The 26,965-nt window shown below is 42.2% G+C and overlaps 1 protein-coding gene across 2 annotated transcripts; it reads left to right on the forward strand.

Annotated features, from left to right (window-relative positions):
• Positions 1 to 2,535: 2,535 nt before the first annotated feature.
• On the forward strand, positions 2,536 to 26,962 carry aass (aminoadipate-semialdehyde synthase). 2 transcript variants are annotated; one of them, XM_073471405.1, is made up of 24 exons: positions 2,536 to 2,638; positions 3,823 to 4,059; positions 4,302 to 4,478; positions 5,982 to 6,066; positions 7,022 to 7,089; positions 7,176 to 7,322; positions 7,425 to 7,503; positions 8,467 to 8,594; positions 10,282 to 10,430; positions 11,099 to 11,221; positions 11,857 to 11,968; positions 12,203 to 12,262; positions 13,249 to 13,316; positions 16,792 to 16,913; positions 17,095 to 17,224; positions 18,211 to 18,321; positions 18,859 to 18,967; positions 19,466 to 19,606; positions 19,746 to 19,913; positions 20,455 to 20,550; positions 22,859 to 22,974; positions 24,815 to 24,903; positions 25,004 to 25,180; positions 25,669 to 26,962. In XM_073471405.1, exons 2-24 carry the CDS (start codon positions 3,841 to 3,843, stop codon positions 25,785 to 25,787), a joined length of 2,793 nt encoding a protein of 930 aa, XP_073327506.1. In that variant the 5' UTR covers positions 2,536 to 2,638; positions 3,823 to 3,840; the 3' UTR covers positions 25,788 to 26,962. The 2 variants fall into 2 exon arrangements, with proteins under 2 accessions (XP_073327506.1, XP_073327507.1); XM_073471406.1 differs by lacking the exon at positions 2,536 to 2,638 and having other exon boundaries at positions 3,767 to 4,059.
• The last annotated feature ends 3 nt before the right edge of the window (positions 26,963 to 26,965 follow it).

The following is a 26,965-nucleotide window of genomic DNA, read 5'->3' on the forward strand; positions in this document are numbered from 1 at the left end:
AACACTTAAAATCTCATCAAACAGAAACAGAATGGTTGCTCTTTTTTTTTTCAATGAACTTTATTGAAACAAATCCAACAAGGACACAATAAAGCAATCAGCAGTATAACTTGTGTAGGCTGAAGGCTAATCTGTGCACAAACACATCGGGGGGAGGATGATGAAAACAAAAGGACAATTATTAAATTAAAACTTTGTAATGCATAGTTTATGTTTTAACAGCAGTAATGGAAGGTAACTAAGTACATTTACTCAAGTACTGTACTTGGGTAGCCTGTTATTTTGAAGTACTTGTACTTTACTTGAGTATTTTCATTTTCTGCTACTTTATACTTCCAAATATTGTACTTTCACTCCTCTACATTTATTTGATAACTGTAGTTACTAGTTACTTTGCAGATTACATGCTGCATCAGAGCCAAAGTGGCGCATTTTAAAATTAATTTATAAGATTAAAAAAAAGAGAAACACTAATTGCGATAATCAGAAAAATGGACACATTCTCATAATGCTTCTTGTTTTCTCTACTTTGGTTATTGAAATGATAAACTATAGGTTTATTATTGCTTACATAGCAAAAAGCTCTTCAGACGTATTAATGTTATGTGTCATTTACTATTTTCATATCAACATCTGTGTTGTATGGAAGCCAATCTGTGGCAGGAAATGGTAAAAAAAAAAAAAAGTGGTTGAGGTCAGTAAAAGCTGTGAAACGGGTCACTTATAAAGTCATAATTGTGATTTTAAAATGAAAAGTGAATACTGTTTCTCATAACTTAGCAAAATCTTGACATCCAGTACGTCATTTATCTGATTTAATGTCATCTCGTCCATCTTTTTCTGGCCCTCACACTCTTCTGTACATCCAACATTCAGCTCCTGTAAAGTTTAACTCAGTTTGACTTCATTTTTGTACATTTTGATTCATTGATGTCAAAAAAATTAAAAAAAACTTCTTGCTGAGGACAAAAACAGTGAATCTAAACAATAACACTTTCCAAGGTTGTGTTTTTTTTTCATCCGTACTTTATTAATAAAAAACAAACAAACAAACACATTAAAGGTGAGGTTAAGAACGGATCCTGGGACAAAGATGACGTTTGCGCCTTCCTCCGTCATCGCGGTGCGACGGGCCACGCGGGAGGCGGCTCCTCATCTCTGGCAGCTGATTGGTGGAGAGGCTTCAGTACTGCACGCGCTCGTGAACGTCCTGCAGACGCGGCACGTGCTCTGAGAACTACAGCTTGCGGGCAGAGCCTCCTTGCAGACGGACGCTCGTTTTTCTCCACTGGGCAGCTCTTACGGGCGGTGACATCCACGTAGCCCCGCCCAGCCTCGGACTCGATCAAACTGTCCCCGCTCCTCTGTTCCTCTATCTGGACTACAAACAAACACAGACGTGGGTGTGTGCGTGTGAGACGCTGCTCTTCGCGTGTACGGTCGTACAGCACTGTAGCCGCCCACGCGGGGTGCGCTGCGAACAAAAACAAAGTCCCCACTGTGCGTCTCCACGGAGGAATTCCTCTTTAACCTGCAGCCGCAGCCCGGAGCCGGAACACTGAGGGGCTCACCTTCAAAATAAAAGACAGCTGTTGTCAGGACTGCCCTTCCTGCTCAGAAATGATCTGCAGCCTCAATAAATACAACCAAACTACAACCACTGTGTTTTAATAACTGGTGAGTGGACTGACTCTCTGAGTCCGAGGCTACATGGATGATGGCATCACGCAGAAGTCTTGTACTGGTGTGGTGGTGCTTCATCATATTTTATTATGGCACACTGGATGTAAAAATATTGTATTACAGATACAGAATATGCTGTATATACAGTGATATGAGGCACTACTGACAGTAACTTTATTTCTTATACATTCCTTTCATATTCTTATATTGTTATTTGTTGCGAATTATCAGTCAAATTGTTTTTTTTTTACATATATATATATATATTGTGTGTATAAATATGTGTATATATATGTGTGTATGTATATTTCAATTTTCTCTCTCTCTCTATATATATATATACATATATGTATATATAAACAGTATATATACAGTATATATACATACATATATATATATATATATATATATATATATATATATATATATATACACACACATATATATATATATTTCAAAAAACATTTTTAATTATTATTTTTTTCAGCAAAGTTTGATGGTAATTTATTTTTGCAGTGAAATTATTAGTTTAAATGTTGAAAGCAATTTTTTTGAGTATTGAGAAATTTGAGTATTAATATTATAATTGAGAAAACTACGTTCAGAAGTCTGAGGGGAAGAAATATGAACACAAAGACTGAGAATTTTGAGTCAAGTCTGTCTTTTTTTAATAGAGCAGTATAGTATTACTTCATACGTGCTGAAATCAAATAGAACAAAAATACGTCTATTACCACAAAACTTAAATCAAATTAAAGACACGACAGATTAATTTTATTTTGAAATCGTAACCGGAAGCGGAAGAGCGTCCCCGGTGTGTGTGTGTGTGTGTGTGTGTGTGATGTGTGTGAGGTTGCAGCCCGCTCACCTCTGCGTGACTCTGCGGTGCTGTCGGTTACCCGTCGCTACTTTTCGTCGTCCGGAGCCGGCGAGCTGAACAGAACCGGGCAGACAGGTGAGCTGGACCGGGCCGCTGCTCCGCGTGCAGCCGGTACTTACACTGAACAAATACATAGATGGATAAATTAATCAATTAGCGGCGTGAAGTCACAGTGTTGCGCAGACCCCGGAACCGACTCGTGTGGCTGCAGTGTGGGTCTAAGCTGCTGGACAACACCAGACTCCATTAACATTTTCACTGATTGTGAGTCTGTCTGTGTGTGTGTTTCAGCTCTGGTTCACTGTGTTGTTGTTGTACTCAGCGGTCATATATTAATCCTGGTGTTGTATTTAGGAACACAAAGTCCTTCTGGTGTCAAATATTTACTTTATACAAGTTTCTGGTTTAGTGATTCATAGTTTAGTTGGATTATTTCACTCAGTGGTTTCCAGCATGAGGACTGGTCCCTCAAGGACTTCCAGGATAAATTAATGTGTGTGCCAGAGGCTTAAAGGGATATTTCAACTGCTTGGGAAATTGCTTTCCTGCCCTCATGTCTGTACGCTTAAAGGAAAAGATCACCCCAAAATTAAGAGTCAGGCGTTACCTCCTCACCCTCATGCTGAAGGACAACAGGTGAAGTTTCCACAAAACACTTCTGGAGCTTCACAGAAAGAAAACCCGGCGTTCTCAACTCGACTGAAGCGGCTGGGGACTTGTTTTAAAACGTCGCGGGTGCATCGAGGGTGTGAGTAACATCTTTTCAGATCCGTTTTGGATCTCTGGGCTTCCATAGTTCTGGGTTACCTCCGACATGGAGCCAGTTTATGGTTTTTAAAACAAGTCCCCAGCTGCTTCAGGTGTTCAGGAGAATGCCGTGAAGCTCCAGAAATGATTTGTGGACTTTGAAACGTCACCCGACTTTCCATCAACGTGGCGAGGAGATAATAATTGACTTTTCGTTTTTGGGTGATCTTTGGGTGAAAATAATCAACAGACTAATCGACAGTGAAAATAAGCTGCAGCCGTAGCTGCTGGTCTGCCTGTCAGCAGCTCTCTCCCAGCAAACCTGACCTCCGACCTCTCCACCGTGCCGGTCAAATACACAAAGAAAGAAACGCGCTCGCACATCTATTAATGCATTATCTATTTGTAAGCTTTGCATGTAACTACGCGACAGTCTGCATCACTTCTTGGCCGTCACCACCCTTGATAAAAATGTGGTTTTGTCAGCAGTCTGTGTCTTTTGTCCTGAGCAGGGCAGGGTGGGCACAGTCATGTTCAGACTCCTCAGTCACCAAGGCAGGAGGACGCAGAGCTGCCTCGCAGCCCAGCGGCGCTATGAGCACCACAGGGCCGTCATGGCCATCCGCCGCGAGGACGTCAACCCGTGGGAGAGGAGGGCGCCGCTGGCCCCGCGACACGTCAAAGAGCTCACCAACGCCGGCGTCAAAGTCATGGTCCAGCCGTCCAACCGCAGAGCCATCCACGAGAAGGTGAGGCGCCGAGAACAACACATTTCCTCTAATTTCAACCCTCTTTATATGTTTGGAGGCCAGGATTAATATAAGGTATTATAGCTATTACTGTGGAAGTGTTAGTGACACAAAAACAAATACACATTTCTTTATATTTACATTATATATAGTCAATACTGCTGTATTCTTACTGCACATATTTTATACATAAGTGCGAGCGCCTCTGCCGGCCGTTTAAATCCACCTTTTCTTGTCTTCAGTACTACCTGAGGGCGGGCGCCGTCGTTCAGGAGGACATTTCGGAGGCGTCTCTGATAATCGGGGTGAAGAGGCCGCCGGAGGAGAAGGTGATTCCCAGGAAGACGTACGCCTTTTTCTCCCACACCATCAAGGCTCAGGAGGCCAACATGGGGCTGCTGGAGGACCTGCTGAAGAAGGTGAGCGCTCGAAAGATCCCCGAAAACGATCCTGCAGCACACGACACACTGCTCACTCACGTTTGTAGTGGCCTATTTTGTTCCGACTGTCACGTTGTCACTCTTTTCCAGTCGTATGTTTTACGTTGCATTGTGGGACACGTAGTTTGTCAGTGTAATCTTGAGGTATTTTTTTAAATTGTGTTTTTTTTGGGGGGGGAGCGATCGATGGCTAGCGAAGGAGAGGAGGGATGACATGAAGCAAAGAGCTACATAATTCACTTTTACTCCTACGTTTGATACTCAAGTACATTTATTGCCAGTGATACTTAATTACATTTAATATCAGTTACTTTAAGACTTAAGCACTTCTTCTGTGGGTGACTTTCAATTTTACCAAAATAATATTTGAACACAACGTCTTCACTTTTACTCGGGTATGAATTATGGCTACTTTTGACACACTGATTTACGCCCTGTAGAAAGTGATTTGTTGCACGACTAGTTACATCATGTTTGTGTTACAAGAACATAATTGTGCGACACACACCCTTCAAGCACTTCACAGGAACATTTAGAAGTGAGAACAGGTCTCTGAGAATCAAGGCAGTGCTGGTACCGCCTTGTACAAATATTCATTTCCTTAAAGTCATATATCAAAAAAAATAATAATAATAAAAGAGACCTGGCCTTCCTGACGCGACGACATGATGACATGGAACAGAGAACATGTCATAATGGCAGATTGCTGCATTAAACGGGTCAAGGTCTCTCAAACAAACCCGCTCCAGTCACTCACTTGCTAAACCTTGGCTCCAGCTTATTTTGCGTTTTTATCACTAAAAGGTCCAATGTCTAAGAATAATAGTTGATTGTTGAGTCTCATTCCCAACTTGTTTTGGCTCGGTGGCCGACCCAACCTACCAGCCCAGAGCGTCAGTATGTGAAGACTTGGGGGTAAGACTCAACCCTCCTCCAAGCTGGACCTTTAACACCAGACTGCAGAGACTGACGAGCCTGACGAGCCTCTCCACACGTTGCTGTGTTGAACTTCATGGACATCGTCTTTGAAGGGAAAACGTTCAGGATCTGTGTCTCTGACCCAGACTTAAAATACGTGCGCTTAAATGATCAGGTTCACAGGAAATCTGAGAACATGTTAACATACAATGATAAATAAAAGGTTTGTCCTGAATGTCCTCTATCAGAACGGGTAAGTCCTCGGGTGAAACAGAACCCAGGGATCGCTGCTCCATCCGAGATTAATATGTGAACAGCGCGCTTAGTACAAACCCAGATCCAGTGGGAGACAAACAGCTGTCTGTTAATGATCCTGATGTCAGATAAATTAAATCTTTCTGTACAGTGATGTACAGGAGCTGTTTTGGCTTCTGTTCTGGAGCTGAGAATTTGATGACGCAGATATTTAAATACTCTTCTGTTCTGTCTTTCCTTATGTGTATTTATCTTTTCTTGAACAAAACTCACCTAAAAACTAAAACTAGATTAATTTTGTCTCCTCAGGAGGTTCGTCTGATCGACTACGAGAAGATGGTCGATGCTAATGGCTACCGGATAGTAGCGTTTGGTCAGTGGGCCGGTGTCGCAGGTAAGAAAATCTTCCTCAATACAAAAAAAAAAATGACAGTCAGGTTTTTGCAATATGTCCCAGCTGGTCAATCATTTCTTTGGACTGTTGTGAAACTAAAGTAAGGAGGTGTTCCCCTGTTCAAACATTTCTGAATCAACTGGACCTGATTCAACATGACAGCTGCTGCTGAATCAGTGTCAGTACTGTTCTCGCTCTGGTCAGCATTCCTGTGACTGGATGTATTCAGTCTGGATCAGGGAGAACTCACGTTAAAGGAGAAGCTCACCCAAATATAAAATATCAGTCTTTATCTCCTCACCCCCATGCGGATGGAAGGTGGGGGGAAGTTTCGTCGTCCACAAAACATTTCTGGAGCTTCACAGCAAAACAGCGTTGCAGCGTTCTCCTAAACAGCTGAAGTAGATGGGGACTTTTAAAATGTAAAATAACAGCTGGGAAAAAAACTCATTAAATGGCTCCAATGTAATCCAAGTCTCTGGAGGCCCCGGGATCCCAAACTGGTGTGAGAAGATGTTATTTACACTGTCAAGCTCGTGCACCTACTTCAGACGGGGTGCACGCTAACGCTAAGCTTAAAGACGTATTTTCAAATCAAATTGGGATGGAGAGGCTTCTGCAGCTGTATGGAGCCATTTTATGTTTGTTGAGGTTATTTATTAACATTTTAATTTGAAGCTTCAGGAATGTTTTGCGGACGCCTGACTTCCCATCGGCGTGTTCATGAAGCCTCACTGTCAAAAAATAAAATCACAAGCACTCTACATACACCCATAGATATTCAGTTATTCTCTTGAATGAACTTAAATAACTTTACAAATGTTCTGAATGATCCAACACAAGCCTGCAAGTTATATTTGCATTACTCCAGGAATACTGTGATGAATGATTCTTGTTAAGTAGTTCATGTCAGAGTAATATTTAATCAGAGTTAATCTGTTGTTTGTCTTCGTAGGAATGATCAACATTTTACATGGACTCGGGCTGCGCTTCCTGGCCCTGGGGCACCACACTCCCTTCATGGTAACAGAACGTTCCTCCCAAACGGGCCTTTCTTCGCCTTCATGTGATTCTTATCTCATCACTTCTTATCTCTCTGCTGTTCACAGCACATCGGCATGGCTCATAACTACAGGAATGTCAGCCAGGCCATCCAGGCAGTGAGGGATTGTGGGTATGAGATCTCCATGGGCCTCATGCCCAAATCTATCGGACCCGTGACGTTTTGTTTCACTGGTACCGGCAACGTCTCCAAGGTGAAATGAGATTTAAAAAAATGCACAGTGGCCTCAGAAATCTGGACTCCAGTGAGGAATGTCTGTAAGTTCACTCAACTCCTTCCTTTCTTTGTCCTTCAGGGAGCACAAGACATCCTTAACGAGCTTCCTGTTGAATACGTTGAACCTCATGAGCTGAAGGACGTCTCCGAAACAGAAGGTACTCATACCTGTGATTACCTTCGCGCTTCAGTGTTGTGATAACGTGAAGTGATCGTGTTCGACAGACGATAAAACACCCTGCTGCTGTCTGATGGCTCGTCACGCTGACGGCTCAGACTACAGATTATTTTAATTATCGATTCATCTGCTGATTATTTTAACGATTAATTGATTACGTACACGTAGTGAATTGTATTGTTCTGGTGCAGGATGGTACTAAGATCCCCTTAATTGACTTCTTCTTGCTACTTTATACTTCCTCTCCACTACATTTATTTAACTTTAACTTTAGTTACAAGTTACTTTAGAGCCAAATCAGCACATTTTAAAATTAATTTATTGAATCCACAATCGGATAAAGAAAACACTGATTCTGATAATCAGAAAAAAGCTGAATATCAGATCCGATAACTGGCCGGGTCGCCAGCGCCAAGTCAAGTATCTGTGTAACTGTACGTTTAATTTACTTGTACTTTTGATACTTAAGTACTTTTACTGCCAGAAAATTACTTTTAACACTTAAGTTTATGTCACCTGAGACACTTATAGACTTTTACTCAAGTACTATTCTTACTTCGACCAAATTAATATTTTTACACGATATCTTTACTTTTACTCAAGTGCGACTTTTAGGAACTTTTTACAACACTGAAAATGAAGAAATAAAGTTTTACCTCACAAAAACAGCAAAATTGATTATTTTTTATCTTTTTTTTTGCTTTGGCCCGCGGGCCTCACATCAGGCAGCCCTGATGTAGAGTCTAAAATTCACACAGCAATCAAGAAGAAACTGTTTCCTAATAAACAGCCAAGCTTTGTGGCCCATCCCTGAAGCAAACTCCTGAAAAACCAGATGTGCTCGTTGATCTCGCGTCATTGGTTTGGATCAGAGTGCTCGTGGTTTTATAGTACTTTAACTACATACATGATGATTTACGTCATGTTGTTGTTTTCTTCTCAGATCTGAGCAAAGTTTACGCCACCGTCCTGAGCCGACATCACCACCTGATGAGGAAGAGCGACGGTATCTACGACCCCATGGAGTACGAGAACCACCCGGAGCTGTACACCTCGCACTTCAGGACCAGCGTGAGTCTACCTCCACCCCCCTCCTCCACCATCACCTCCACCCCTTCACTCCCTCCAGTTACAACACTCCTCATCCAACCTGTTCCTGTCAGTCACTCGGAGGCCTCGTCCTCTATTTCAGTCGGCAGCACTCGACAGCTGCTGGTTGGTGTTTTGAGGCACATGGCAGCTTCAACACAGCCGTCGTCCTGTTAAACTTTGTCGAGAATGAAACCGATACATCAAGCTGATCAATAATCCCTCACATAACAAAGATCATGTTAAACCTTTTGATGTGAAAAAATAAGTTATATTTATACAGAAAAATATGTTTTCTGAACTTTTTATTGCAACTTAAAATCATTTATATTATTCTGTTATTTTCCAAAGTCACGAGTCTTAAATTGTATCAAATGTTTTGCTCTTCACTGACTTCTTGTTTCATCAGCTAATCGTTTCTGTTCTGCTTTGTATCAAAGCACGGCTGAATGAAACAGTCAAGCAGCGGATGACAAAATCTATTTTATTGAGCTAACACATCCGCTGAAGAAGAACGTGAAATACCAAAGGAAAACAAAACATTTCTCGCGCTCACTGTCAAGGCTGCACAAGCCCTTAAAATTCTTATTTTAATAAAAGAAAATTCACCTAGCTGTGCTTATTTTTGGAGAATAATTTAAGTATTCAAGCTTTGTTCAAAGATAAATTATCATGCCTGCTGTAGTGCCACCTATAAATGAAATGTCAAAATAGGAAGGATTGTTCAGAGTGTGTTCGTTATTTATGGAAAAGTCGTTTGGAAACCATTTAAAGAAGATTACAAAAGAGAAAAAACTGAATAAGTTACTTTTTTTGTACCAAATTTGGTGAAGACAGAATGAAACTGCATGAAAAGTCACGTCAATCAATTTACTTCTGTACTTCACAGCTCAGGAATCCGAAGCAGGAATGTAAAGTGCATCGCGACAGTTTCTGTGTTCACGGCCGAACTTCTCACTGAAATCTGCTTTTGAGATTCGCTGCAGACGAAACAAAATCGAGGTCATCACAGGTTGAAAGGTTTGGAACTGATCCGAAATAGATCCGTTGAATACTGAACCCAACGTGAGTGAGCTGATGTAGAAAAATAAAGAGGAAGGATCTAAAAAGTCCCGGTCCATAATAGATGAACCCCGGGATGATTAGACTTGGCCCGACTCAGGTCCTGGGTCGGGTCTTTAAGGAGTTAAATGCCAAAATGTTGAACCAATTCCAATTGATCCTGAAACTAATCATCAGAATAATCGATAAGGACAATAATTGTTGGTTGCAGCCCTAATGAAGCTGCCTTCTCCACCAAATTTCATCTGTCAGCATTTGAACATATCCTGCAAACAAACCAGGAAGCAGAACCTCCTGGTAGGAGCCACTACAATCAGAATCACAGAAACACCGGTCAATAAAAGTGAGTTTAAGGACTTAAACCTCTCATCCAAGAGGCTTCTTCAGTTCTAACTAACTGGAGGGGAGTTGCAGGCTTTTAAACCCTGTAAGGACACTCCCACACAGCGTTTAAAACCCGGCGACTCCCCTCCAGTTAGCTAGAACTGAGAGGTGAAACGTCTTCAACAAACTGAAACAAGTTCGGTTGCCTACGATACAGCACTCCGTGACCTGGATGACTGAGAACCGTCATCAACACATTGTATAAATGTTGTGTTAACCACAGGTGGCGCCCTACACAACCTGTCTGATCAACGGTATTTACTGGGACCCCCACACGCCCCGACTCCTCAGACGACTGGACGCCCAGAAGCTGATAAGACCGTCTAAAAGCTTGCATGCAGTCACCGAAGGATCGCCGGGGCTGCCTCACAGGTAAGAGCGTCGAGTCTGAATATCACCAGGAGGCCGTTCCTCTTATTCTCCTCCCTCCTGTTTGCTCCTGACTCTGTTCAGCAAGAGTCAACCAGATCCAGACCCGCCAACATTTAGCAGCTGTTTGAACACACAGTTTTAACTGATTTCACCGTTTACACTCAGAAACTAATGCAGGCTACGCAGAGGAAGTCATCAGACTGCATTAAAAGATGTTGAGTCAGAAACATTATAAATCTTTTGGACCTTTTTGAAAGCAGGGTTGTCCATATATTTTTGGCCATATGTTTTAAGAACATGAAGCTGCCTCTCAAGTGTTCATCCATTGAGTCATTTTCTCTGGTGTGTGATCAACATTACAGCCTCACAGGGCAGCAGGTTTATATTTCCAGTAGTAGAAGGTGAAATGATCTTCTCCTGACACACTGACGGCTGAATGTCTGTTCCAGTGAATGGGGAGTGTGTGTGTGTGTGTGTGTGTGTGTGTGTGTGTGTGTGTGTGTGTGTGTGTGTGTGTGTGTGTGTGTGTGTGTGTGTGTGTGTGTGTGTGTGTGTGTGTGTGTGTGTTAGCTGCTTTATCTCCACAGAGGTCAAGAGTCACATCTTTATCTTCAGTCGTGTTTACAGAGTGAGACCTCTTCAACACCGTCTCCTCTCTTTGTCCACAGACTGCTGGCCATCTGTGACATATCTGCTGACACCGGAGGCTCAATAGAGTTCATGACCGAGTGCACCACCATCGATAAGCCTTTCTGTATGTACGACGCAAACCAGCACATAGACCACAACAGGTACGGTGCTAACACTCCTGATCTTTGACGTTATTATTGTCCTCGGATTTAAAAATCTTTATCCGGGGGAAAAAAGTCTGTTGCTGTAAGGCAGCAGTTGGTCATAGAGTCGTGTGATCTGTAGTCCTAAAACCCGGAAATCAGATCTGGTTCCCTTTTTCTCAAAGTCTGTGAGGTTTGTTGAATGTGTTTTCGGTCAAATGTGTGAAATAAAGTGTGTGGTTTCCACAGGCTGAAGATATTTACACGTTTTATCCATCATTAAATGTCCCACAGTTTAATTATAAAGCTCTTCTGTGTGTTAAAAACGGTTAGCGGTTGCTAACAAGTGTCTAAATGAGACTACAGAGGTTGTCGGGGACATTAAACGTCCTCACAGCGAACACGGAGACTCATCTACTCACTAGTCCGTCTTTACAGGCCCACTTTAGTTACACACTGTTCTGACTCTGACTTTACAACTCGTACATTGATCAGTTTATAGAAAACCTGGATAGTAACTGTGCAGTAAGACGCTCAGTGGTGGTGATGTTGAAGTCATGTGACCGTGATGTCGTCTGATGAAGACGTAATGTTAGTGCAAGCAGTATTTGTGTTTCTAATCAGTAAACAAAATGTTGTTTCTGTCCCGGCAGCGTGGAGGGAAACGGGTTCCTCATGTGCTCCATCGACAACCTTCCTGCTCAGCTGCCCATCGAAGCCACGGAGTACTTCGGAGACCGACTCTTCCCCTACATCTGGGAGATGGTAAGACGGTTGAGGGTGTGAGTGGAGGTGAGAACAGCCGGTGTTGTCGAGGGGTTTCTGTCTCGCTCTGTGCTGCTTTCTTGGTTCGGTTTCTCTGGTCGGGTTTGCTGTGGGAGAGCGCTGCAGCAGGTTTCTGAGGGTGGACTGAGTGAATACAAACCCTGACGGACGGGACGTTTGTTTCTGCCGGTGTCTTTTCTTTTTTTTTTACATTTAGCGTTTTGTCATTATCAGCTGCCATCAGACTCCACCAGGCCGCTGGAGGAAGAGGAGTTCAGCCCGCAAGTCAGAGACGTAAGTAACGTGATGTTAGAAGTGTGAGCTGTTATTTCTACAGTTCATGATTGTGTGCGTCAGACAGACATCTTTGTTTTCTCAAGATAACCAAGTACTTAACTTGTAATCTCGAGATAACGGCATTAAAAAACAAATAATTACGAGCGTGGCTGCTCTTGGCTTTCGTATCAACTTCCAACCACCAACTTACTTTAATATCTGTCATAAGTGACTGAAGTCTCTCTGCTGCTGGAAGGAGACAACAAAAAAACACAATAAATATTTAATGTTGATTCCTCAAAGATTTTGGGTGGAGTATGACCAGGAAATGCAAATGTATTGTGAAAAACAGAGAACCATGGTCTCCATAATGTTCAGTACTGACGAGGGATGTTCATGATTAATCGATTATTAAGAATTGAACCGATTAAAATGTCCTCAAACGTCAAGAAGTATTTAACAACAACAGATTACAGGTGCTTGTTTTACAAATACATCCAAATAAAACACAAAATACTGGTGTGAGAAAATTCTTTTAATTAAAATACAATAATTTGTCATTTAAAAATACAAAAAGGCATTTTACATAAACTGATGTCACATTTTAGCCATTTATTGCCTCCAGTATTGGTTGGACTTTGTTGCCAGTTGTAGAAAAGTGACAGACGGGAGCTCTGCTCTTGTGTTATTTAATGTAGAATTAAAGTAACTTAATGTCGACTATATCTGTTATTTTATCTCCTCATGTAGCCGACTCTGATTTTACATCAAACACAGATCACGTCAGTGGTTAAAACAGTTTGCTGATGGAAAAATGTTCCACATATTTCATGTTATTAATGAATAATCGATCATCGATTCAAGACTTAAAGTTGACCTCCCTCATACTGACCGTAAGATCTTTTTATTTGACGAGATTTATTTTACCGATACCGAATAATGAACACTAACAACAAGATCTCTAAGATTTGATCTCACCCTTTTTAATTTTTTCTTTCCTAAAGGCCGTCATCACCTCAAACGGAGCGCTCACCCCGAAGTTTGAATACATCGAGAAGCTTCGGGAGAGAAGGTACGACATATTTCAGTAGTATGTTATCATAAACGCTGCTGCAGTTTTTGTAGAATCTGTAGCATGTGTTCGGATATTTGGGGATCCGTCTGTATTTCAGCTTGTTTTTCATTGAGTTACTCTTTAAAAAAAATGCTTTGGAACAAACTTGTTCTATCTACGAGTTAATGCAACCAATCTGTGGATGAAATGTCTAAAGATTACGAGACAGGTAACGTTTAACTCTGTTTGTAACGTGTCATAATGTAGCTGACCTGTGCTAACCTCTGTAAACAGTAGGGTGTAATCATTACAGTAATGCTCTGTAGTCTCCTGTTGTTGCTGTTGTCCCTCCTTAACTCCTCTTCTAGTGTTGCATTTTGTGTTGTAGTGTCCTCAAGCCAGCAGCGCTGAAAACTGGACCTTTAGCGATTAACACCCACCGTGTGGTTGTTCCCGCACAGTGCTGCCCTCTGGTGTCTGCTGTGCCAACCTGCCTCTGCATTAACACCTTGCATGGCTAGCGTGCTAATAAGCCGCAGCCGCTAGCCAACGTAACACACTGGACGCTTGGGTATCGAGGGGTAGAAACATCTTTTCTTCTCACTTTCACTCTAAAAACTGCCGTCACCCCTTCCTGTCTCATCAGTCTGTCTTGTTTCGTCTTGTAGTTTTTAAGTTTGGACAGCCGGCTTCACCAGAGTCACATGAGAGGATCACGTCTGAGACGGGAGGTGTTTAGCCTAGCTTAGCATAAGGACTTGAAGTGGAGGGAAACTGCTAGCCTTACTGTTGTTAGATTTAGATTTCGTGTGTTTCATGCTGATAAAACGACCGTTTCTGTAAATGGAGTCTGGTGGATTTGGCGATATACTCGACCGATTGTAGAACTTTTTGTACCTTTTTTTTAGTTATTTACGTTCACGCCAAAAAATGTAAACATAAGGTTTAAAAATACCAGAATTCCCCTTTAAAGCCCAGAACCATTAGTTAAACCTGACCTGCCACCGAGCAGACACAGCAGATTAATTAAAACAATAAAACTTTATTGTTTTAATTACTTCTGACTAGATGCCACCTCTTTTATTTATTTATTTATTAGTGTTTTTTCTTTCGAGCTAGGCTAGCAGTTTCCCCCAGTTTCTATGCTAAGCTAGGCTAAAAACAACCTGGAGCTCACTCTTTACTGGACACAAAGAGATGAAATGGATCTTCTCCTCTGACTTTGTATAAGACAGAAAAACACGTTATTCATCTGCATGTTTGTCATTTTACTCGCAATCTGTGAAAATCCTCATCAGCATTCAGTGACGTTTTATCATTTTAATCTGCTCGGATTAATTACTCAATCTATATTCTGTCAATTGATTACACATGTTGCTTCTTGTTCAGCCCTCGCCGCTTATCTGCAGCTTCAGTTAATGTTGCTTTTGTTGCATTTTAATGAGCTTGTCAAATCTATACCGACTCCATACCTCTTCTGGGTACAGTAATCATTTTTTGTCTCTTCAGCTTATTAATATTCAGGCTCAGTGCAGATTTGATCTTCTGTGGCTCTTTAACAGCTTGGTTGAGGAGATTTCAGCTTCGTCTTGAGACTCCAGTCTAAGTGTTTTTCACACCAAAGAGTCTTGCTGGCTCATATTTAGGCCACCTCTAAGACGTGATGAGGTTTTCTTCCTAATTGTATCATTTTTTTCCAGACAAGCCATGCCACCAAATCTTAATCCTTTTGATTGAGTTTGGCTCCTTAAGATATGTAAACTTGGGGAGAAATCTTCCTGAGGGAACGGCTCTCTTTTCTTTTTTAATTAATAAGCCGATGCTCGGCGGCCGGTCAGACCTCCAGTCAGTCCCGCTGCGACGCGTGCATGTGTGCGGTGTCGCATCCAATTAGGCCAAAGCTAACGAGTCCAGGGGTCTGACTCCTGGGGGGTTTGAGGCGGCTGGTGGAGGGATATTAATGCCACAGGTCAGTCGGGTTGGCGCCTGCATTGTGGTGTTATTGTTGTTATGACGAGCGTGCAGAGATGATGGACTCACTAGACTTTCATTGTCACTGTGCGTCATCATTGTGACTGTGCAGGAGATGAAACTTCAGCGCCGTCTGATCCTGAGTAAACTCAAAACTGAAATATGATCAGTGAGATTATAACCTTCTCATTCTATAATATTTCATTTAATCATAAGCTTACTCAGTCATAGATTATTGTATGTAGGTTAAGATGTAACCTACAGTAACAGCCCTGATCGAGCTGCTGAGTTGTCTGATTTACTTTATAAAAACAACAAAACTCAACAGAAATCTGCAGATTTTCATTCTATGTTTATTATTTGATTGGTTTATTTGATTTATTATGTTTTGGATGACGCCTCCTCATGATCCTCCTCCTCCTTCTGCTCCTGCTCCTCCCAGCCCTGCTCTCCCTCCTCTTCCTCTCCCGGTTCAACCCAAATCATCATCATCATCATCAGTCACATCGATACTTTTAAATTTAATTCGATCATTGAAGTGTCGCTGCCACTTTGACTTTGTACACACTGTGTTGCTACAGCGCAGATGTTCTACACTGATCTGAGATCTAATCAGGCAAATTTGAACTCACTTATTTGAAAAAGTGAAAATTATTTAACTGAAATTTTCGAGCCTTTGGGTCCATTAGACAGATTATCTTAAGCATTATAAGAAGTATTAATCGTGATTTTACATTACATCGTTTGGAAACAAATGTTTTTATGCACAGTTTCCCATTTTTTTCTCTGTTGTGCAGCTTAATTGCATCTCAGGGATTCTTTATCAGTCTTGTCTGCTTGTATTTGCTTTTCTACTGAGGTAGCACGCAAGAACCCACTTTGTCCAAGAAGTTACTTCACTGACATTCGAAAGGAAACATCAGTACTTTCCCTTGTTGTGTACTCGTGATAAGATAAGACTTTATTGATTCCTCACACAGGAAACTCACCTGTCGGAGCAGCTCAAGAGTCAAAAAGCAGAGAGGAAAAATGAAAGATGCATAAAAAATGAAACGACACAAAGCAAGGCAAAAATATACACACGTACAAGATAAATATATACTTATTTCACCATCATCATTCAGATTTATTTATTTTTTTAAACATGAAGATGAATTTAGACTAAATCAGATCCCAAAATAAGTTTTTTTTTTGTACTTTCCTGTTGTGCAAAATGTGTAAAAAGTCAAAGTTGTGTGGCTGATTTATTTATTTAGTTTAATCTTTACAGGCTTGTGGGTGAATAGACTGGTTTCCATTCAACTTCCTATGTTGAGCGACATAAAATAAAAACCTCCTCTTTGTTTTAAAGCAAATTTGATGGACGGTTAAAATCACGACTTAAATTATTCATCCAAATTTTGTGTGTTTAACGTCTCAGCCTGTTGGATGGAAACGCAGTAACTTAGACCCACTGATGTTTCTGTTACGTGTTGAGGTTTTTGTGACGTGTCTCTGAGTCCGTGTGTCTGATGTCCTTCAGGGAAAAAGCTCAGATCATGAAGAAGTCGGGGATGAAGCGCGTTCTGCTGCTGGGTTCAGGATACGTCTCCGGACCGATGGTGGAGTATTTGACTCGTGACGAGAAGACCCAGGTCACTGTGGGTGAGTTTGTCTTTGAAATATGTAGCAACATAATCGTAGATCAGAGGTCGACTTCACATCTCAAAGTCTTGACTGACTGTGACTGTAATAATGACCACAGTGAATCCAGATCTTCAGAGCCCTGTCCATGTATGACCTTCCACTGACCCTGTTTCCTGTTTCTCCTCTGCTTGTTTTATAGCGTCGATGCAGCTGAAGCAGGCGGAGGAGCTGGCAGCCAAAAATCCAAACACCATCCCCGTCATGCTGGACGCCGGCAGCCAGGAAGGACACCTCGACTCTCTGGTCAAAGATCACGACCTGGTCATCAGGTACCGCGGGAGCCAAATGTTTTCGGTACAGGCAGAAAGACAAACTGTTAAACGGAGGGATGGAAGAAGTCGTCTTTCCACAAGTTATTATTTATCCTACAGCAAACTTGAAATATTTGACAGCAGCGTTGTTGATTCTTATAAATTCTGAAGTAATACTGTAAGACTAGGTGAATATAATGATGAGCTTTTATTTTAAGATTCTCTACAGTTGCCTTTTAATTTACCATTTTATTTTAAGACACATTTTCTGGCCACACCCCCAAAAGGAGGCGGGGCCTGTGGGACAGCTGTCAACTATAGTGGATTATTTGGGTGCTTTCTTTTTCTGCTTCAGCACGTTGTTGTACTTTTACTTCGCTACATTTATCTGATAGCTTTAGTTACTAGTTACTTTGCAGATTACATACTTTATTAGATTGGATTAAAAAAAAGTGTACAATATTTACATACATGTAAATATGTGTATAATTTACTTGTACTTTTCATATTTAAATACATTTGATATCAAACACTTTTACTCAAGTCCTACTTGTATGGGTGACTTTTACTTTTACCAAAGTAATACTTTAATACGATGTCTTTACTTTTACTTAAGTTTGACTTTTGGGTACTTTTTAAAACACCGAGTGATGAAACTTGTTTTATACAACTCCAACTGAAGCTGAAATCCAACGGCCGTCCCAACGAATACAGTTTAGTTAAAAATAGAGTTATGCTAATTGTAGCTAAAGAAAGGCTAGACCCAGCGACTCAAGGAAGCTTATTCTTAGAGTAAATTATATTTTTTTGATGTGTTTATTAGTCACGTATTAAATGATTATAATATATATATTATTGATTCTATTAAAAGCCTGTAGCCTTGTTGAAAGATAGACTTGTGTGGACAGCTCAGAGCCAGTCTAATTTTCATCATCCTTTGCTAAATGCTTCATAAATGAATCGGCCATCTTGTCCTGACCTCACATCCTCCCTCTGCTCCTCAGCGTGCTGCCGTACTCCTTTCACCCACTCATCGCCAAACACTGCATCAAGAGGAAGGTGAACATGGTGACGGCTAGTTACCTGTGTCCTGCCATGAAGGAGCTGCAGAGCAGGTGATGGTGACCGAACACTCAGCGGGATATATTGACACGTGTGCAGTTTGACACTAGAGGGACGTTTTTACATTCGTCTGCTGGAGAAACTTGATTAACATGTGATCATGTGACATCATAAGCCAATCATGGACCAGTATGATACTTTTTCAGTGAGTCTGGAGAAAAAATGGATGTAAATTTATGAACTTTAAATAATGTAATTCAACTTTTTTGTGGGGGAAATGAAACAACTTCTAATTCAAAGCGAGGTGCGGAGGAGCTTTTTAAATGAAAGAGAAAATGTTAAATGAGTGTTCTTAATGTTAGAAGGTCACATTTAAAACAGCACTAAGCACATAATGTAGCTGATAATATGAAGTTACACACAAAAACACAACTTAATTTAAAACAAGTACACTGGTTCAGTCTGGTGGTGTGTTCTGTGTTGTGTCTAATGAAAATGTAATTTTCAGTGTTATACAGTGAGATACTGACACTGTGTGTGTGTGTGTGTGTGTGTGTGTGTGTGTGTGTGTGTGTGTGCGTGTGTGTCAGTGCGGAGGAGGCGGGCATCACCATAGTGAATGAGATGGGACTGGACCCGGGCATCGACCACATGCTGGCCATGGAGTGTATCGACCAGGCCAAAGCTGACGGCTGCACTGTGAGTCAGCAGCACACACTCTGACTGTGTGTGTGTGTGTGTGTGTGTGTGTGTGTGTGTGTGTGTGTTAATGATTGTTTGAGCACATGCAGGCTTCCTGGCAGTCGTATTGATCCGTTAAACAGACTAACAGTCCGTATGTTCACATTGCTGAATGTCTCACAGAAACAGTCGACGTCAGACAGCTGATGTGCCGCGTTTTCGGTTTTTTTTCACTCTCTCTCTTTTGGTCTCGAGTTCTTGACACCTGTCACCTTTAAGCTGTTTATCTAAAACGATCAGGACCTGATTTTGACCTGGTTCAGACCCGAAGTAAAAGTGACAGTTACTGACAATTCATTTTTAATTGGTGACTGTTGGACAAAACTAACAAATCCCAACTTGCTGTTATCGACGAACGCTGTGAAAGACTGCCGTGAAGTTTCAAAAAGAAACGATATAGTTCAGGAACAATCTGTTGATTAATCATTAAGAAAATGAGTTGACGGTGTCGTTCAGGTGGAGTCGTACAGCTCGTTCTGCGGAGGTCTTCCCGCTCCTGAATGTTCAGACAATCCTCTTCGCTACAAGTTCAGCTGGAGTCCGTACAACGTCCTCATCAACACCATCAACCCCGCCATGTTCCTCAGAGACAATCAGGTACGGAGGCCTCAGAGGACCAAAACTTATTAACAAGCAGAATGTTTTTTCTGTAAATTTGTTCCCCATAATTACAGTGCTGTAATCTGTGTGTGTGTGTGTGTGTGTGTGTGTGTGTGTGTGTGTGTGTGTGTGTCAGGTGGTGAGCATCCCGGCCGGCGGCTCTCTGATGGACTCCACCACACCGATGGATTTCCTTCCTGGTTTCAATCTGGAGGGATTTCCAAACCGCGACAGCACCAAGTACACCGAGTCATACGGCATCCAGACGGCACACACACTGATCAGAGGAACACTGCGCTTCAAGGTACAACACGCACACACACACACACACTGTTTTTCTGCAGCACCCTATTTTCGTTTAAGTTGGTGAAAGCTGCGACTAACAGATTATTTCTTTATTGATTCATTTCTTACTTGTTCGGTCAATCAGTCATAAATCACACAGATCGGGTTGAGGCCTGTTGAAATGTTTTGATTTGACCAAACCAAAGTCTGAATGTTTTGAATATTCAGACATGAAACGGAGAAAAGCTTTGTATCCTGATAATTCAAGTAATGTTCATAACTTACTTGAACGTTACGACACATTTTGAATGAAGAATGAAGACATTTAAGTTTCAGGCAAACAGCAGTGAGGCGGAGAAAAAGAAGAAATAATCCAAAGTCTGAATCAAACTGTTCCTACAAAAGTCTAAATTCGATCTTTTCATCTTTGTAAAATTCAGACAAATGAACAACAGAAAACAAGAAGCACTTCCCCGACTGAACCTGATTTCTCCCAGGACCTTTTGTTTCTTGTCTTCATGTCCCGTGTTGCCTCACTGGAGCTCTCGTTCTGTTCACAGGGCTTCTCGAAGGCCATGAGTTGTTTTGTCAAACTGGGTCTGATCAACAGCGAGGCCTGTCCCATCCTGCACCACACTGCATCCCCGGTCTCCTGGGTAAGGACCTCCTCTGAGCCGTGCCTCCCGCCTCTGTCTCCAGTCTGTTTTGCAGCTCTTCCACTTGAAGCATCTGACTGTAGAAGTGGGTTTGCTGAAGAGTCTATTGCTGTCAATAGCTCATCAAGGCTGCAGTGAGCCGAGGCTCTCTGACACTGATGAGACGAGCTTTGTCCTCTTTTATCTCTTTCAGGCGAAACACAAACACAGAGCTGCATTTTCAGAACGTGTTTATCAGAAATCAAAGCATGATGAAAGATTTTCAATCATTCCACAACACACAAACACTCATATTTTAAAAACTGAAAGAGGAGCTAGGAGACAGCCGAGGAGCTAAAGAGGAGCTAGGAGACAGTCTAGGAGCTAAAGAGGAGCTAGGAGACAGCCGAGGAGCTAAAGAGGAGCTAGGAGACAGCCGAGGAGCTAAAGAGGAGCTAGGAGACAGTCTAGGAGCTAAAGAGGAGCTAGGAGACAGACTGGGAGCTAAAGAGGAGCTAGGAGACAGCCGAGGAGCTAAAGAGGAGCTAGGAGACAGTCTAGGAGCTAATTAGGAGCTAGGAGACATTCTAGGAGCTAAAGAGGAGCTAGGAGACAGACTAGGAGCTAAAGAGGAGCTAGGAGACAGACTAGGAGCTAAAGATGAGCTAGGAGACATTCTAGGAGCTAAAGAGGAGCTAGGAGACAGACTAGGAGCTAAAGAGGAGCTAGGAGACAGCCGAGGAGCTAAAGAGGAGCTAGGAGACATTCTAGGAGCTAAAGAGGAGCTAGGAGACAGCTGAGGAGCTAAAGAGGAGCTAGGAGACAGCCGAGGAGCTAAAGAGGAGCTAGGAGACAGTCTAGGAGCTAAAGAGGAGCTAGGAGACATTCTAGGAGCTAAAGAGGAGCTAGGAGACAGACTAGGAGCTAAAGAGGAGCTAGGAGACAGACTAGGAGCTAAAGATGAGCTAGGAGACAGCCGAGGAGCTAAAGAGGAGCTAGGAGACAGTCTAGGAGCTAAAGAGGAGCTAGGAGACATTCTAGGAGCTAAAGAGGAGCTAGGAGACAGACTAGGAGCTAAAGATGAGCTAGGAGACAGCTGAGGAGCTAAAGAGGAGCTAGGAGACAGCTGAGGAGCTAAAGATGAGCTAGGAGACAGCTGAGGAGCTAAAGAGGAGCTAGGAGACAGCTGAGGAGCTAAAGATGAGCTAGGAGACAGCTGAGGAGCTAAAGAGGAGCTAGGAGACAGCTGAGGAGCTAAAGAGGAGCTAGGAGACAGTCTAGGAGCTAAAGAGGAGCTAGGAGACAGACTAGGAGCTAAAGAGGAGCTAGGAGACAGACTAGGAGCTAAAGATGAGCTAGGAGACATTCTAGGAGCTAATTAGGAGCTAGGAGACATTCTAGGAGCTAAAGAGGAGCTAGGAGACAGACTAGGAGCTAAAGAGGAGCTAGGAGACAGACTAGGAGCTAAAGATGAGCTAGGAGACATTCTAGGAGCTAAAGAGGAGCTAGGAGACGGACTAGGAGCTAAAGAGGAGCTAGGAGACAGCCGAGGAGCTAGGAGACATTCTAGGAGCTAAAGAGGAGCTAGGAGACGGCTGAGGAGCTAAAGAGGAGCTAGGAGACAGCCGAGGAGCTAAAGAGGAGCTAGGAGACAGTCTAGGAGCTAAAGAGGAGCTAGGAGACATTCTAGGAGCTAAAGAGGAGCTAGGAGACAGACTAGGAGCTAAAGAGGAGCTAGGAGACAGACTAGGAGCTAAAGATGAGCTAGGAGACAGCCGAGGAGCTAAAGAGGAGCTAGGAGACAGTCTAGGAGCTAAAGAGGAGCTAGGAGACATTCTAGGAGCTAAAGAGGAGCTAGGAGACAGACTAGGAGCTAAAGAGGAGCTAGGAGACAGACTAGGAGCTAAAGATGAGCTAGGAGACAGCTGAGGAGCTAAAGAGGAGCTAGGAGACAGCTGAGGAGCTAAAGATGAGCTAGGAGACAGCTGAGGAGCTAAAGAGGAGCTAGGAGACAGCTGAGGAGCTAAAGATGAGCTAGGAGACAGCTGAGGAGCTAAAGAGGAGCTAGGAGACAGCTGAGGAGCTAAAGAGGAGCTAGGAGACAGTCTAGGAGCTAAAGAGGAGCTAGGAGACAGTCTAGGAGCTAAAGAGGAGCTAGGAGACAGTCTAGGAGCTAAAGAGGAGCTAGGAGACAGATGTGGGAGCTGACAAAGTGCCTTTAGAGACATTCTGGGAAAGGAAGAAACAACGTGAGGCTGAACGTGTTTGAACGTGTCAGTGGTAGAAACATGGAGGACCTAAACACACTGATCTGTTCTCTCCTCTACAGAAAGAGCTCCTCTGTAATCAGATGGGATTGTCTTCTTCTGTCTCCCATGATGCCTTTGAAAAAGCCGTGTACGAACGCATCGGAAAGGACGACATGGGGATGGACAGCCTGAGATGGTGAGAGACTGCTTCCAACAAGCACCCGAGGGTGAAATCAGGTCCTTTCTGAACCTTCGTGTTACTGAACCAGAACCCTCTAGGGTCTAATGTTTAGCTTCAATGCCGTCATGGAGTATCTGGAGATATTTGGAGAGAGGTTTACAGATGTCCAGGCTGGCTGATAAACTGCTACACGTTCTGTGTTTTAAATGCCGTCAAACATTGAATACAGAAGCTTCAGTAAAGGGAGTTACTTTCAGCCTTAGCTCAATTATTTACAGTCCAGAAGAGCAGGGGGTTTTTTTTTTCCTAAAAGAAAAATGTTCTCCAAATTATTTTTCTCCTAAATATATTTTTGCACATGGGGAAAAACGTGTTTTTATTTTTATTTTTATTTTTTTTTGTGATTTTTTTTTTTTTCAATCGCTCTCACACATAAAACATTTGTATATTTTTTTTCATGTGAGAAAACAAGCAGAAAAAAAAATTACAATAAAAACGTTTTTATTTTTTTCTCCCAATTTTTTTTTTTTTTCTCTTGCAAAAGTTTTCACAAAAAAATTATTTAAAAAATCATTCACAATTTTCCATGTAGAAATAAAATTTAGGAACTTTAGGAACTCGAATCATTCTCGAGTCATAAACACAGAAAATAGTTTTAGATCGGACTTAAAATAGATCACCAGAAAAACATTTCCTCACTTGCCCCTCAGGGCTTCCGTAACTAAGGCTTGCTGATTCTGATTGTGATCTGAATACAGTGGATCGAAGATGCAGCTTCGGGGACCTCAGACTTCCTGTTCTTTGCAGATGATGTGGTCCTGTTGGCGTCATCAGACCGTGACCTTCGTTTTGCCCTGCAGCGTTCAAGGGCTGAGTGAAAAGCGGTCGTGATGAAAGTCAGCACCTCCGGGTCTGAGGCCTCGGTTCTGCTGCTAGAAAACTATGTCGTGCAGATAGTTATGATTTACTTTGCCGGTTTATGAGTTGCTGATCAATTGAAGGAGTTCAAGTATGCTGTGCTGTTGTCATGAGTGAGTGTCGCCTAACCGTCACCCTGATATAAAAGGCCAACACGAACTAGAAAGACTACAACATAGAGGTAAGGCTTCAGCATCCATCCAGCATTTGCTGCCTTCCCCTCTGACTGCACTTGAATTCCTCTAGATGGGCATCTTGCTGTCAGCCCCTTCGTAGTGCTATACACCTACTCCTACTTTGTTAGTATGGAAGAGCAGAGCTCAGAGTTTCAACCCTGTGAAGTTCTGTAATAATTCTGAAACTACTTTTGAATCGTGATGCTGACGTCCGCTGCTATTCAAAGTCACTGTTGGAGCTGTGGATGGCAGGCTGAGAACAAGGCCAATGCTGCTCCTCTTCTGCACACGTTTTTACTTCCCTCCCTAATGAGGACGCCTGAAGTGGTGTAGCGTGCACACTCTTCAATTTAAATCAACTTTTCCAAGGGTCTCTTCAGACCAAGGCTCCATGCTGCCATTGTTCTGCTGCTGCTGGCGGTGAAGTGAAGAGGGCCACGCTGGCATTGAAACGTAAATTCCTCAGACGGTAAAAGTGAACTGTTGGAAACATTCCATCTGTGCCGTTAAAAGAGTAAAAAGCCAACGCGCTCGCAGCTCAAATTGAATGACGTGTTGTTCATTTATTCAATTCACCAGCAAAACAGTGACAAAAAGCAACTGCTCATCTCTTTAGATTTAGCCAAGGATGTGTGGGCCGCCGCAGCGCTGCCGGGGGTGTTAAATCAGAGTAATTTTCTTTTAAAGCTTTTAAAACAGCTTTGCGAAGGTTATTCTATTGTGAGGAAAAATCTTGTTTTTTGGTCTCTGTGTGTGTTCAGGTTTGGAATGCTGAGCGACGAGCCGGTGCCGCACGCCAACAGCGTGCTGGATGCTATGACAAAACATCTGGAAGTCAAACTCTCCTTCGGTGAGACGCAAACTTATTTTATTACCACTAATCGGAAGAACACAAGCGCTACATGTAAAACTAGCACATAACCTACTCATGACTTCTCTCCCGTGGTCAGAGAAGGGCGAGCGAGACATGATCATCCTGAGGAACGACGTGGGGCTTCGCCACCCAACTGGCGAGCTGGAGACCAAACACATTAGCCTGGTGGTGTACGGCGACCCCAACGGCTTCTCCGCCATGGCCAAGACTGTAGGATACCCAGCAGCCATTGCTGCTCGCATGGTCCTTGATGGTACGTGACATTAGTCGAGAGGATTGTTTCAGTCTCTGAAATTAAATTTAATCAAAAAACAATAAAAATACTACAAAACAAGGAGACTAACATTGGTTTTTCTTGTTAGCCTGTGAAGCTAATGTTAGTTTTACCCGTCAGTCTGTGAAGCACAGGTTGGTTTGTTCTGTTAGTCTGTGACTCTAATATTAATTTCTCTTGACAGTCTGAGAAACTACCATTATTTTGTCCTTTCAGGCTGTGAAGCTAACGCCAGTTGTCTTTCCAGTTTGTGAAGCTAGCTTTAGTTTGTCCTGTTGGTGCAAGAGGCTAACGTTAGGTTGGTTGGCTTGTTGGTTAAGCGAATGTTAATTTTACCTGTCAGTCTGTGAAGGTAACATTAGCTCATCCTGTCGCTCTTAAATAAACTAAAATCGATTTGAACAGCAGATATGATTCTGAACAGGTGAGTTAGTTTGAAGCCTAACTCGTGTTTGTTCTCTCTGCAGGTGAAATCAATACGAAGGGGCTGGTAATGCCGGTGACAAAGGAGGTCTACGGGCCGGCGCTGGCCCGACTGAAGGAGGAGGGACTTCACTTCATGTCCAAGAGCACTCTCGAGGAGTAGAGCGAACAACGCCTAAGATGATGTACAAAATCCACATGCTATCAGCTGCGTGCACAAACTTTATCCTCTCAGACTCTCCTGTCTGTTTCTGATAGTCGGTGTTTAAGGTCACTACATTAACTCACCTGCCGGGAGCTGATACAGTAAATACTAATTATTGAATTAGTCTTTCAAATATTTGAAAGGTATGAAAGGTTAAAGGGATTCAACAAAACGAAGATGTCAAAAGTTTTAATCCCCAAGAGTTATTTTTATTGAAATGAAGCGTTGTGACTATTAGGTGATGCTTTACAACGTGTTGGTTTTAGGTCAAAAAGCTAAAAAAGGCAGCTTGTGCAGTTCGATATTATCATCCTGAGTTTGGCTAAATTCACTCACGTGTGCCAAACTGAAAAAGTTTCACTGGCGTCGACTGTTTCAGAGAAAAGTTCTGTGAAGATGTGCAAAAGGTTGACGGATTAAACACTATTTTAGGCATTAGAAATCTAAAGCATTAGAGGAGGGAGAGACATAAAAAAACATGGCTAACGAATTAATTCAAATTCAAACAAACCAGCTCAACACTGCTCGAGTCATCGAGTCATGCCCCCGGCTTCTGCCGAGCTCGAGGTAAAGATCTGGATGTTTAAAAGCGTGAATACTGTATTTATGAGACCTGAGTTAAGTTTCCTAGGTGAAGTATTTTTCTGCTGCCTGAGAAATATTTATTTTATTTAGGGGTAGGGTTTGGTGACCTTGTAAACAGTCTGTTATAAGCTTTAAGTAGATAAAAAAAAAAAAAAGCTATGAGAGTTATTTAACCTGAGATCTATTTTTTAAAATGATGTATCCATATCTGATATGTAGCTTCTCTGTTGGCTTCCAGAAGGTTGACTCAGTAGATTTGATTGTGTTCCTGTCAGATATCAAAAGAAAGAATTTACATAAATAACGTCACAGATTCAAAAGGGAACACTTCAAACAAAATCAAATAAAATGTTGACATCACAGAATATCAATCCGAACATCCGTTTCTTTCACACAGATGAACACGCTTTTTCTTTTTCTTGTTTTGTTAATGTTGAGTTGAGTCATGTTTACCGAACACACTTTCATTTAAACAAGCTTGTTTTCATTGAACATTTTTGCTGTCTGAACATGTAAAAGTGGTTACTTGAATAAAAATCCTTCTGTCACGT

This window comes from Pagrus major, chromosome 8 (genome assembly GCF_040436345.1).
Source record: "Pagrus major chromosome 8, Pma_NU_1.0".
Classification (NCBI taxonomy): Eukaryota; Metazoa; Chordata; class Actinopteri; order Spariformes; family Sparidae; genus Pagrus; species Pagrus major.

Coding starts and splice junctions, on each gene's coding strand:
- aass (XM_073471405.1), top strand. CDS start 3,841: ATGTTCAGACTCCTCAGTCACCAAGGCAGGAGGACGCAGAGCTGCCTC. Junction 13,317..16,791: donor GAGAAGCTTCGGGAGAGAAG/GTACGACATATT, acceptor GATGTCCTTCAG/GGAAAAAGCTCAGATCATGA. Junction 18,968..19,465: donor CCAAAGCTGACGGCTGCACT/GTGAGTCAGCAG, acceptor GGTGTCGTTCAG/GTGGAGTCGTACAGCTCGTT.